Below are 13,120 nucleotides of genomic sequence, written 5' to 3'. Positions count from 1 at the left end.
CCGGAGGCTCAGTCACAAAGAAGGGACCAGCACCGCCATCCAGGAGCGGAGGCTAACAGAAGGCCCCAAGTCACCAGCCATACGGGTGAGCACCACACGGTATACACAGGGACGTGGGCTACTTGTAACCGCTGACAGCAAGGTAGCCAGGAAGAGTGCAGATAAACGGGGAGGCCTACAACTCCACCTGGCCAGGGGAACTCCTGCTTGCTCGCAGACTGACCAGGCCCCTTATACTAGCCAGTACTCCCGGGAGGGTCTGCCTTGTACCATCAGTAAAGACCCTGAACTGCACCTCACGTCTCTGTGATTCCTTGCCGCACCAGCACCATTAGCACTGGGACCCTCACACCATCACTCCCATCATCTCTCACATTAGCTGCCCTGAGGCAATACTTCTCCCGTGGGGAGTTATCCCATACTCGGCTGCGCAAACAACATCAGCCTCAGCGGTCGGCAGCGCAGCGGCGGTCCCCACTGACCGCAATCCACGGGTGGCGTAGTCGGACATTTGCTATACATTAAGACTGCCACTGGTTTGACCACCCTGGGCACGGACCGGGTCACCGCCACATGGAGACTACAACCCCCAGCATTCTACAACAGGCCCGGTTCCGGGTTCCCCTACACAACACAGGCCCAGGGGGCGCGTCACTAGCAAGCCAGTCTTTTTCTGGAAGTAATCGAAAATTATGTACCCCAAAATGTTACCAATGAAACCCCTAGTTTATCCCACACAAAACCAGCCCCTTCTCAGGTCCGTCATCTGTCACTGGAACTATAGGGGGTCCCAAGTTACTGGTAGAACAAAGTCTTTGGAAAGGCGACAGGGCTTCCGCCCCCTAAAGTAAAATCCAGTGAATTCTTCGCTCTCAAATCCAAATGCCCCCTCCTTCTGAGCCCCACTGTGCCTAAACTGCATTAAGCGGCCACATGTGTGGCATTATTGTAGCAGAGAGAGAGCACTTAATTTACGGGGTGTCTGTCACCAGAAGAAATATATGGGGCACTACACTTTATGGGGGCACAATGTATGGGCACTAAACTGGCATATTTGGAATTCTCCAGAATAAAGCCTGGAGTGGATGTTACATAATAGTCACTGCAGCAGTTGATTAATTCATTGAGATATGTAATGTCAACAATGGGGTCACTTTTGGGTGTTTTCTGCTGTTCTGTCACCCTTGGGGCCTCGCAAATGGCGCCCACAAACTATTCTACCAAAATCTATGCTCCAAAAGCCAAATAGTGCTACTTCCTTCTCAACCCTGATGTGTGGCCTAACAATAATTTCTGATGACATATGGGGCATCATCACATTCAGGAGAAATAGCATAACAAATTATGGGGTCCATTTTCTTCTATTATCCATTGCAAAAATTACAAATTTGAGGCTAAAACTACATTTTCGTATATGACGACCTAATGTTATCGTACGTTATCGTACCTGTGGGTTCAAAATGCTCACTATACCCCTGAATAAAATCACTGAGGGTGTATTTTCCAAAATGGGGTAACTTGTCAGGTTTTCCCACTGTTTAGGCTCATCAGGTTCTCTCCAAACGCGACATGACACCCGCAGACCATTCCATTAAAGTCTGCGTTCCAAACGTCACTCCTTCATTTCCAAGTCCTGCCGTACGCCCAAACAATAGTTTTCCCCTACATATAGGGTATGTCCGTACTCAGGAGCAATTGCACAACAAATTTTGGGGTCCATTTTCTCCTGTTACCCTTGTGAAAATAAAATAATTGGGGCTAAAAGTACATTTTTGTGGAAAAAAATTTGATTTCTTAATTTCACAGCTCTACATTATAAACTTCTGTGAAGCACCTGGCGGTTTAAGGTGCTCACCACACATCTAGAAAAGATCCTGAGGGGTCAAGTTTCCAAAATGGTGTCACTTGTGGGGGGTGTTTCCATTGTTTAGGCACATCAGAGGCTTTCCAAACACAACATGGCGTCTGCTAATTATTCAAGAAAATTTTACATTCAAAAAGTGAAATGGCGCTTCTTCCCTTCCAAACCCTGCCGTGCGCCCAAGCAGTGGTTTCCCCCCACATATGGGGTATCGGCATGCTCAGGAAAAATTGCACAACAAATTTTGTGGTCCATTTTCTCCTGTTACCCTTGTGAAAATAAAATAATTGGGGCTAAAAGTACATTTTTGTGGAAAAAAATTTGATTTCTTAATTTCACAGCTCTACATTATAAACTTCTGTGAAGCACCTGGCGGTTTAAGGTGCTCACCACACATCTAGAAAAGATCCTGAGGGGTCAAGTTTCCAAAATGGTGTCACTTGTGGGGGGTGTTTCCATTGTTTAGGCACATCAGAGGCTTTCCAAACACAACATGGCGTCTGCTAATTATTCAAGAAAATTTTACATTCAAAAAGTGAAATGGCGCTTCTTCCCTTCCAAACCCTGCCGTGCGCCCAAGCAGTGGTTTCCCCCCACATATGGGGTATCGGCATGCTCAGGAAAAATTGCACAACAAATTTTGTGGTCCATTTTCTCTCGTTATCCTTGTGAAAATAAAAAAAATTGGGTCTGAAGTAAACATTTTGTGAAAAAAAGTTAAATGTTAATTTTTTTCCTTCCACATTGCTTCAGTTCTTGTGAAGCACATGAAGGGTTAATAAACTTCTTGAATGTGGTTTTGAGAACCTTGAGGGGTGCAGGTTTTTTTAAGAATTGTGCCACTTTTGGATATTTTCTGTCATATAGACCCCTCAAAGTTACTTCAAATGTGATGTGGTCCCTAAAAAAATGGCTTTGTAAATCTTGTTGTAAAATCGCTGGTCAACTTTTAACCCTTATAACTTCCGAACAAAAAAAACCATTTGGTTCCAAAATTGTTCTGATGTAAAGTAGACATGTGTGAAATGTTATTTATGAACTATTTTGTGTGACATATCTCTCTGATTTAAGGACATGAAAATTCAAAGTTTGAAAATTGCTAAATTTTCCACATTTTTGCCAAATTTCAGTTTTTTTTCAGAAGTAAAAGCAAATTTTGCCACTATCATGAAGTACAATATGTCACGAAAAAAACAAACTCAGAATCAGTGGGATCCATTGGAGCGTTCCAGAGTTACTACCTCATAAAGTGACAATCATCAGAATTGTAAAATTTGGCCTGGTTATTAAGGACATAATTGGCTCCGTCCTTAAGGGGTTAAGGCCTTTTTTTGGGGTACATAATACATTGAATTTACTTGTGTTCCTTTGTTTTCTGGCCGCTGGGTCTTATTTGTATAAAAATAGTTTATTTTTATGTCCTAATTTATTGCGCTTTTCAAGGATATCATGTTGTGCTGAAGATTCTCATTTTTGCGATACATTGTTTATATTTTAATTTGATACACATTTTTAATGATGTTTGTTTATGATTAATAAATAAAGCTACTACATTTTATTGGGCTTGGGCATCAGTTTTCTATACCTTTTTATTATCAAATCTAGTCTTATGTTAAAGCAGTTGCCTAGGACTTAGCTACTGATGACCTACTTTATACTTAGGAATAGTCATCAATATCAGATCGGTATAAGACAAGAACGGCATCCCCATCAATCAGCTATTTGCTGGTCCCGAGGCAGCCAGATGCACATAGTGTACGGATATCACAAATAATAGTGATCTATTATATCTTGGCTCTTAAACTGACTACACTGTGTTCCAAATTATTATGCAAATAATATTTTCTCAGATTTTCCCAAATTACCTATATGAATTGCAGTCATTGTAATTTTCCAGTCAAATAACTATTAGAGTACAATTGAAAGGTTTTTGTACAAACTGCCTATGATAACAGTATATTTTTTAAAAAATAAAAAACTCAAACTGCACTCAAAATGCATGTTCCAAATTATTATGCACAGCAGAGTTTTCAACCTTTTCATTTTAATAAAGAACAAAAAAATGGTAATTTTTGAAATTATAAGCATTAGCAGGTTATTACACACTGAAATCAAACAGTTTTCAACTCAAAACTTTATTCTAGGTGATGTTACATTTGCACATAGGACCCCTTGTTCGAAAGGAGCTTCTGAACTCTCTCGTCCATTGAATTTGTCAGGTTTTGGATGGTTTCTGCTTCAATTGTTTTGCATGAGGACAGAATACCCTCCCAGAGCTGTTGCTTAGATGTGAACTGCCTCCCGCCATCATAGACACTCCTTTTGATGATGCTCCAGAGGTTCTCAATGGGGTTGAGGTCAGGGGAGCATGGGTGCCACACCATAAGTTTGTCCCCTTTTATGCCCATAGCAGCCAGAGATGCAGATGTGTTATGTGCAGCATGAGACGGGGCATTATCATGCATGAAAATGATCTTGCTGCGGAATACACGGTTCTTCTTCTTGAACCATGGAAGGAAGTGCTGTTTGAGAAACTCAACATACATTATGGAGTTCATCTTTACCCCTTCAGGGATCCTAAAAGGGCCGACAATCTCTCTCCCCATGATTCCAGCCCAAAACATTACTCCACCTCCTCCTTGTTAGCGCCGTAGCCGTGTTTGCATGCAGTGTCCATCAACCAGCCATCCTCCACTCCATCCATCTGGACCATCGAGATAATGCCCCGTCTCATGCTGCACATAACACATCTGCATCTCTGGCTGCTATGGGCATAAAAGGGGACAAACTTATGGTGTAGCACCCATGCTCCCCTGACCTCAACCCCATTGAGAACCTCTGGAGCATCATCAAAAGGAGTGTCTATGATGGCGGGAGACAGTTCACATCTAAGCAACAGCTCTGGGAGGGTATTCTGTCCTCATGCAAAACAATTAAAGCAGAAACCATCCAAAACCTGACAAATTCAATGGACGAGAGAGTTCAGAAGCTCCTTTCGAACAAGGGGTCCTATGTGCAAATGTAACATCACCTAGAATAAAGTTTTGAGTTGAAAACTGTTTGATTTCAGGTTGTAATAACCCGCTAATGCTTATAATTTAAAAAATGACCATTTTTTTGTTCTTTATTAAAATGAAAAGGTTGAAAACTCTGCTGTGCATAATAATTTGGAACATGCATTTTGAGTGCAGTTTGAGTTTTTTATTTTTTGAAAAATATACTGTTATCATAGGCAGTTTGTACAAAAACCTTTCAGTTGTACTCTAATAGTTATTTGACTGGAAAATTACAATGACTGCAATTCATATAGGTAATTTGGGAAAATCTGAGAAAATATTATTTGCATAATAATTTGGAACACAGTGTATAAACAATAGATACAGTAGCTATCGGCAGAACTATCATTCTCTCAAACCCCTACAGCACAAGAATGAGCACTGTTTCGCACTGAAGAGGTGTAAACTAAAACATGTGTCTGCGAATGGAGTATCTGATTTAGCTTCTCATCCTAAGTCATGTGGGAAGGCTCGTTAAATGGTCGATATTGACTTTTAGATGGCACTAGAATTCAAGGCCTTTTCTTCTCTGATAAACCAATTTGCATAGTTAAATTCCCAGAGGAGCATTGCATGGCCTATAAGTCTCCTTACACAAACTTGGTGCTCTCCACAAGGAAACACTTTACACATTAGGCCCTAAATGTATTAGATCACTATTAGCAGTGATCTGCTCACAGGGTATTTTGTGTCAAAGACAAAAATCATGTTCTTCCATGATTTGGTCTAACAGAAGTCTGTGAACAGTATAAGAAATATATATTGATATAAAGCTAAAAAAAATCCTTAATTGCTGTATTTTTTCATCCCCCCCCAAAATGTTTTTCAACATATCGTATGCACCCAAAAATGATACCAAGCTTTCATATGGCCACTTCAACTCAAAAACTAAACTGCCATGGGCCTAGGAAGACAGTAATACGAAAACAAACAAACAAAAAATTGTTGTCTCCTCAGGGCACAAAATAGTTATGTGCTTAAAGGGGTTGTCCACTACTCAAACAACCCCTTCTCAATCCCTATATTCCCCTTAGTAAAATAGCAACAACTATACTCACCTCCAGTGGAAAAGACTTTCAGTCAAGTATTTTTTAGCAACAAAATTTTTTTTTTAGAATAGATTTATAGAATGTACATACTTTTTAGCTCTGTGGTAAGTTGGTGCCCAATTTTATCCAGTAGGATTTCCTTCACCAGAGTGTCACCTAGTAAGAAATTACAGTTAGTCAAGAAGTAGAGAAAGAGAGACTGCACCCACTCTCTGGAGATAGTAGTGTGTATCCCCCTGTAATTTGTCTCTGGCACTGCCAGTGCAGCCCCGTCACATTGTAGATTTGGTGCTCTGGTAGTGAGCCCTGTAGTGGAACGGATGTCGGTTTTCTCCTGGGAAGTAGCACTGGCTGCACTGGCTATATGTATTTGATTAGATTTAACACACTTGTCTTTTAGGGAGGCTATAATTAGAAAATCACTTAATATTTAAATCAGGTTTTTGTGCTACGTTTATTTTTTATTTTTGGAAATGTTTTCTGTTTTATTTTTTTTACATATCACAGTTTGTATTAAAAATAAAGAAAACAGAAATTCTGCAATTTTCACATTGGTCCCTGGGACCTTTTTAGACCTTAATGTTTCAGGAAACAACACATGTACATAGCCACAAAAGTCAGATCCTGACCCTATCTTTTTATTGAAGAATAAATTGGCCTGTGTAAAGGTAATTTTGCAGGAAGCGGGAGCAGAGACAGCTGTGACATCACCTATTGTAATTTGTGGATCCAGTGTTATCAGCTGTGTATAGAGGCATTACTTGTCATTGTAATCCTCCCTCTATTGATAATGAACCTGCTCTAAATATTTCCTGAAATGACAGGCAGTATGAGTTAAAAAAAAGTCCCATTGGCATTAAGAAGATTACAGATAACTATTTTTGTTGTTTTTTTTAAATATCACGAAATTAAGAAAAAAAACATTGCCTTTTTTTTTTTATAAATACATGGAACATAAAAACATGGTTGAAACAATATGTCTTTTCTGACTATAGCTTCCTTATAAATTGCCCCTCTACTTTTGAGGCATTTTACATGAAATTAATGGACAGCATCAAGCCAATCCAAATATATTGTGTTTAACAGAATATCAACCACTAACAGCAGGATAATGTACAGAATCTCTCTATATTTTACGGTCCCATATATTCATTACTGGTAAACATATGTCAGCATAAGAGCAGGTTCGCAACTGTTTTCTCAATTCCGTTATTCTGTTCCGTACTAGAAATAGATTAATGGAATTTATTAGCAGGGGTGGATCTATTAAATGACAAACCCCATTGATTGAAATGAGGTTCATCAGAGTTTAAGAAATGCAACTTTGGACTCTGAACTTTTTTCTTACCATACCTGTTCTTAAAGTTTCTACGTCCATTATAAATACTGATATAGCCGAAATATGCTCAAACAGAGTTCAAAGTTACATATTTTGGACCCCGTTTTTTGAGAATTGAAGTGTATGGCTGCATCAGGATAACATATCCAAATTCTGTTTTCTTGGAGCTTCAGATGGATTCCCCTATGGAGTCATGAAAGGGTAACTTAATATGCAAATTGCAAAGAGGACTTGAAATCTATAGCGCCACCTATTGGAAGCATAAGTCATATTACACGACTCGTTAAAGGGTAGATTGTGACTTGTAGGATTGCTTCTTCCTATAGGTGGCGCTAAAGAGTTCAAGTCCTCTTTTTCTCTGAAGAGGCAATCTGCATATTACATTACCCAGAGGAGCATTGCACGGCTAATAAGCCTCCTTACATTGGCATGTCAGGGCCGGTATGTCACTCTCCACAAGGAGAAATCTTACCCCTTAGAAAGGGTAACTGAAACATGATGTGACCCTGTAAGGCTGTGTGCCCACGAGGCATTTTTGGTGCATATTTTGGTGCGTATTTGCAGCGCGTAAACGCTCCAGAAACGCATTGCATACCTTATCCCATGACTTCCTATGACATTCTGCAAGTTCTGTGCACATGGTCAGGATTTTTTCTGTGCAGATTTTACTCGCAGAAAAAATACGGACATGACCAATTCTTGTGCGTTTCTGCATGCGTATTTGCCTATACAATGCAATGGAAAAACGCATGGCAAATACGCGTCAAATACGCGTCAAAAACGCATGTAAAAACCGCATGCGTTTTTCTGTCAAGGAGATGCAGAAATGCTCAGGAAAATTTCTGCTTCATTTCTACATCGTGGGCTCATAGCCTTTGGCTGGAAGCCAAGACCAGGATGGAAAAGAATCAATCCTTTGTTTATATTTTACATTCATTACAAATCCACCTTTTGAGCCCACTTTATCCTCTTATCGATTGCAAGCTCTTGTGAGCAGGGCCCTAGCTCCTACTGTTTGGATTGCTGAATAACCGGTTTCTCTTTAATGTCTGACATTGATTGTACATGTACCGCCTGAATTGTAGAGTGCTGCAGAATATTAGTCGCTATATGAATAAAGATTATTATTATATTTATCATTATTATTATTACACCCATGGCATCTCCATGTGAGGCCTGCAGAAGCTGATCTCTTATTTTTTTAATTTTTCTCTCTCTCGTTTTAGTTATTTTTACATTCAGACCATCTCTTGGAGCATGTTCTGATCAGCATCTCTGCTCAATTTTTGGTGAAGTTCTTTATATTATATAACATATATAATATAGTTTCCTACTATTAGCCCTACTAAGTACTACTAATACTGTATATATTATTTTTTGTCTTAGATTTTTTCAGCTGTTTTTTTTTTACATTGGGTTTGTAAATAAAAATTACGTGAAAATATACAAAAAAAATCATATATAAAGTAGTTAGGATTAGAGGTTTTTGGTTTTTTTTTTTAGATTTTTTCATTTGTCCTTTTTTATAGATATTTTTTTTTCTTAAATTTTTATTGTTTTTCTTTACAGATGCTAATACCTCACAAAATAGTTACCTCTTAAGGGGTCTTCTGTTTTCATAAAAAATAACTTGTCTCCTGGGTTTACTCACCCTTACCAGGTCCAGCGCTGAGTCTAGACCACTGCTCCCGCTATCTATTATTGTCGGTAGCAATGATGTCAGCAAGCTCAGCGGGTTTGCCCAAGTAGATGGCAAGATCCACTTACAGTCAATGAGCTCACTGACTGACCGCAGTGCTGTTGATGTGACATGAGTGCTGCAGACAATACCAAACACTGGGGCAGCGGTGGAGGCTCAATGCTGGACCCAAGAAGAGTAAGACCCACGATGCAGAAATGCTCTGGATTTTTCCTGAGCGTTTCTGCACCTCCCTGGTGGAGGCGGAGCCTGCCGTGTGCTGCAAGAGTTGTGCTGTGTGTGGAGAGAGCTCCTGGGAAGGGAGGAGAGCCAGGCGGAGGTGACCGAGCGGACCGGGAGGACCAGTAGGAGGCGACCGGAGGGACGAGCGCAAGAGAGCGCTGTGGCAGCGTGCAGTGCCGGCCAGCGGAGGGTGCCAGGTGGTGGTTACCAGGAGGTGATCAGGAGGACCGGTAAGAGGCGACCGGAGGGACAAGCGCGCTGTGATAGCGTGCAGCGTCCCTAGAGGAGGTGAGTGAGGGGCAGGAGGCCGCGATAAGCGGCCCTACTGAACCCAAGTGTGTACTGTACTGTATTGTATTTGTATCTGTATTGTAATTGTATTGTATTCCCTAGTCCATATTTAATTGATTACCCCCCCGTCCATATTTAAATTGATTCCCCTGAACACCCCCGTCCATATTTAACTGATCCCTCTGACCACATTAAATTGACCCCCCCGTCCTCATTTAATTGATCCCCGACCACCCCCCGTCCATATTAAAGTGATCCCCCTGACCACATTTAAATGATTGACCCCCCCAGCCCATAATTGATTGATCCCCCTTGTCCTATTTAATAGATTCCCCTTGTCCACTTTTACTCATCCCCAGTCCCTATCTATTTGCCTTATCCCCCACCATATTTAATTAACCCCTGTCCATAATTAATTGATTGATTCCCCAGACCACAATTAATTATTTCCCCAGTCCATATTTATTGATATTATTGATACTTATTGATCACCAGTCCTTAGTTAATTGACCCACCGTCCATACCTATTTTTTTGCTTTACCCCCCATCCTATTTAATTAAACCCCCTGTCCATAATTAATTGATTGAATCCCTAGTCCACAATTAATTATTTCCCCAGTCCATACTTATTGATCCCAGTCCATAGTTAATTGACACACCGTCCACACTTAATTAATCCACCTGACCCACTCAGCTGATCCCCCGTCCATACTTAATTGATACTTAATTGATCCCCCGTCCATACTTAACTGATCCCGCGCCGATATCTAATCGATACACTTGCACATCCCTAATTGATCCCCGTCCATACACCTATATATAAATAATTGTGTTTTGTACTTGTACATATATACTGACTGTATCCCCATATTTAGAATGACGTCCATGTTGGCCGGAGCCGTGCAGTGTACATCTTGCGCAATGTATGCATTCCCTGAGCTACCGCTCAGGGATCCATACTGCTGCGAGAGATGTGAGCATATCGTGCACTTGGAAGCCCAAATCCTGGATCTAAGTGCTCAGATAGCGGTACTGAGGAGCATCGACAACATGGAACGGAGTTTGCTGCTCACCGAGCAGACACTCAATGGGTCAACACTGGGGGTGGAGCTTAGTGGGGAAGCGCAGGCTGAACAGGCAGGGAGCTGGGTAACGGTTAGAAGGGATAGAGGGAAGAAGTATAGGAAGGCTGGTTCAGAACCGGCATTATTGGAGCACGACAGATCCTCTGACCGCCGGGGGAGTGTATGCTCCAGTAATGAGGGGGAGGGGGGAAGTGTAGGGCAGGCTAGACAGGTCCTGGTAGTGGGTGACTCTATTATTAGGGGGACAGACAGGGCAATCTGTCACAAAGACCGGGATCGCCGAACGGTGTGCTGCCTCCCTGGCGCTCGAGTCCGGCACATCGCGGATCGGGTTGACAGGTTACTGGGTGGGGCTGGCGAAGACCCAGCGGTCATGGTCCACATTGCCACCAATGACAAAGTGAGTGGTAGATGGAGGGTCCTTAAAAATGATTTCAGGGATCTAGGTAGGAAGCTTAGGGCAAGGACCTCCAAGGTAGTTTTCTCAGAAATACTACCAATCCCGCGAGCCACACAGGAGCGCCAACGGGAGGTTAGGGAGGTGAACAAGTGGCTAAAGAGTTGGTGCAAGGCAGAAGGGTTTGGGTTCATGGAGAACTGGGCCGACTTCGCTGTCGGCTACAGGCTCTACCGTAGGGACGGGCTGCACCTCAATGGGGAGGGTGCAGCGGTGCTGGGGAAGAAGATGGCTAATAGGTTGGAGGAGTTTTTAAACTAGAGACGGGGGGGGAAATCAAGGAAATAGGTGGGATGTGAGGCAAGCAAGGGGGAAGGGGAGAAGTGAATATAATGAGGGTGGAGAGGGGGGTGGGGATAGTACAATTAGATCGTTAGAGAAGAATAGGATGCTAAATAACCCCAAAGTTTTATCTTGCATGCTGACCAACGCAAGAAGCCTGACCAATAAGGCGGATGAGCTGGGAAACAGAAACCTGTAGATCGCAGAAAGGAAAAAGGTTCTTGACAAATATCAAGGATAATTATCTCTCCCAACTAGTGCAGGAACCAACGAGAGGGAAGGCAGTGTTGGACTTAATATTGACTAATAGGCCTGATAGAATAACTGAGGTACAGATAGGGGGGCACCTAGGTAATAGCGATCATAATATTATCAATTTCAAAATGCCCTTCAGTAGGGTTATCAATAAGGGAACAACTAAAACATTAAACTTTAGGAGGGCGAAGTTTGATCAGCTGAAAGAAAACCTTCAACTTATAGACTGGGACAAAGTTCTTAATCAAGGAAATACGAATAGTAAATGGGAAACCTTCAAAAGAATTCTGAATACTCAGTGCGAGAGGTATATACCGTATGGGAATAAAAGGGCCAGAAATAAGAGGAAACCAATATGGTTGAATAAGAACGTAAAAGGGGCGTTAAATAGCAAAAAAGAGGCATTCAAGAGATTTAAACAGGAAAACAGCAAGGAGGCACTAATGTGTTACAAGGAAAAAACGAGAACCTGCAAAAAACAAATAAAAATAGCAAAGGAGGAAACAGAGAGACGTATTGCTAGGGAAAGTAGATCAAATCCCAAACTGTTCTTTACGTATATAAATAGTAAAAGGATTAAATCGAATAATATTGGACCGATAAAAAGTGATGAAGGCAAAATCATAGAGAAAGATGAGGATAAAGCTAATCTATTAAATAAATTTTTTTCGTCAACTTTCACAAAGGAAAAAGAACTAACAGGCGAAATGAGAAGTGACAAGCTTAATCCTCCACTAAGTATGACAAATCTAACCCAAGCTGGGGTACAGAAACGCCTCAGTAACATTAAAATAAACAAATCACCAGGACCTGATGGCATACACCCACGGGTACTAAGGGAACTAAGTAATGTGATAGACAGACCGTTATATCTTATATTTAAGGACTCTGTTGAGACTGGGTCTGTACCACTTGATTGGCGACAGGCGAATGTAGTGCCAATATTCAAAAAGGGAGCGAAAAGTGACGCCGGAAACTATCGGCCGGTGAGTCTGACGTCCGTTGTGGGCAAAATTTTTGAAGGCTTTATTAATGAGGCAATCATGGAGCATCTTGACGCTAATAATCTATTAACCCCGAACCAACATGGATTCATGAGGAATCGCTCCTGCCAAACAAACCTGATTGACTTCTACGAGGAGGTTAGCTCTCGAGTAGATCAGGGGGAACCAGTGGATGTCGTGTATCTCGACTTCTCAAAAGCGTTCGATAGCGTGCCACATAATAGGTTGGTATACAAAATGAGAATGATGGGGCTGGGGGAAAATGTCTGCAAGTGGGTAGCTAACTGGCTAAAGGATAGAAGGCAGAGGGTGGTTATAAATGGAATATACTCAGATTGGGTAAGAGTCACTAGTGGGGTACCACAGGGGTCTGTACTAGGCCCAATGTTATTTAATATCTTTATTAACGACATAGTCAACGGGATAAATAGTAAAATATCAATATTTGCAGATGACACAAAGTTATGTAAAACAATTAATACAAAAGAGGATAGTGAAGACCTTCAGAGGGATTTGGATA

At 41.4% G+C, this 13,120-nt stretch overlaps 1 protein-coding gene across 5 annotated transcripts in view; it reads right to left on the bottom strand.

The window, feature by feature from the left end:
• The window catches only part of LOC141235517 (NACHT, LRR and PYD domains-containing protein 12-like), a 208,102-nt gene that overhangs the window by 138,193 nt on the left and 56,789 nt on the right, over nucleotides 1-13,120 (bottom strand). For 4 of the 5 annotated variants that reach the window (XM_073668154.1, XM_073668156.1, XM_073668157.1 and 1 more), the window contains one exon: nucleotides 6,057-6,122. The exons of the other annotated variant lie outside the window; for it this stretch is intronic. In XM_073668154.1, the coding sequence (XP_073524255.1) occupies nucleotides 6,057-6,122 (66 nt within the window). The remainder of the gene's footprint in view (nucleotides 1-6,056; nucleotides 6,123-13,120) is intronic. 5 annotated transcript variants of the gene reach the window in all.

The sequence above is a fragment of the Phyllobates terribilis genome, unplaced genomic scaffold (assembly GCF_046119375.1).
Source record: "Phyllobates terribilis strain yellow unplaced genomic scaffold, ASM4611937v1 Scaffold_2__4_contigs__length_985480577, whole genome shotgun sequence".
In the NCBI taxonomy this organism is placed as follows: Eukaryota; Metazoa; Chordata; class Amphibia; order Anura; family Dendrobatidae; genus Phyllobates; species Phyllobates terribilis.
The sequence above is the reverse complement of the archived record's forward strand: the minus strand, read 5'-3'. Positions and strand labels throughout refer to the sequence as shown.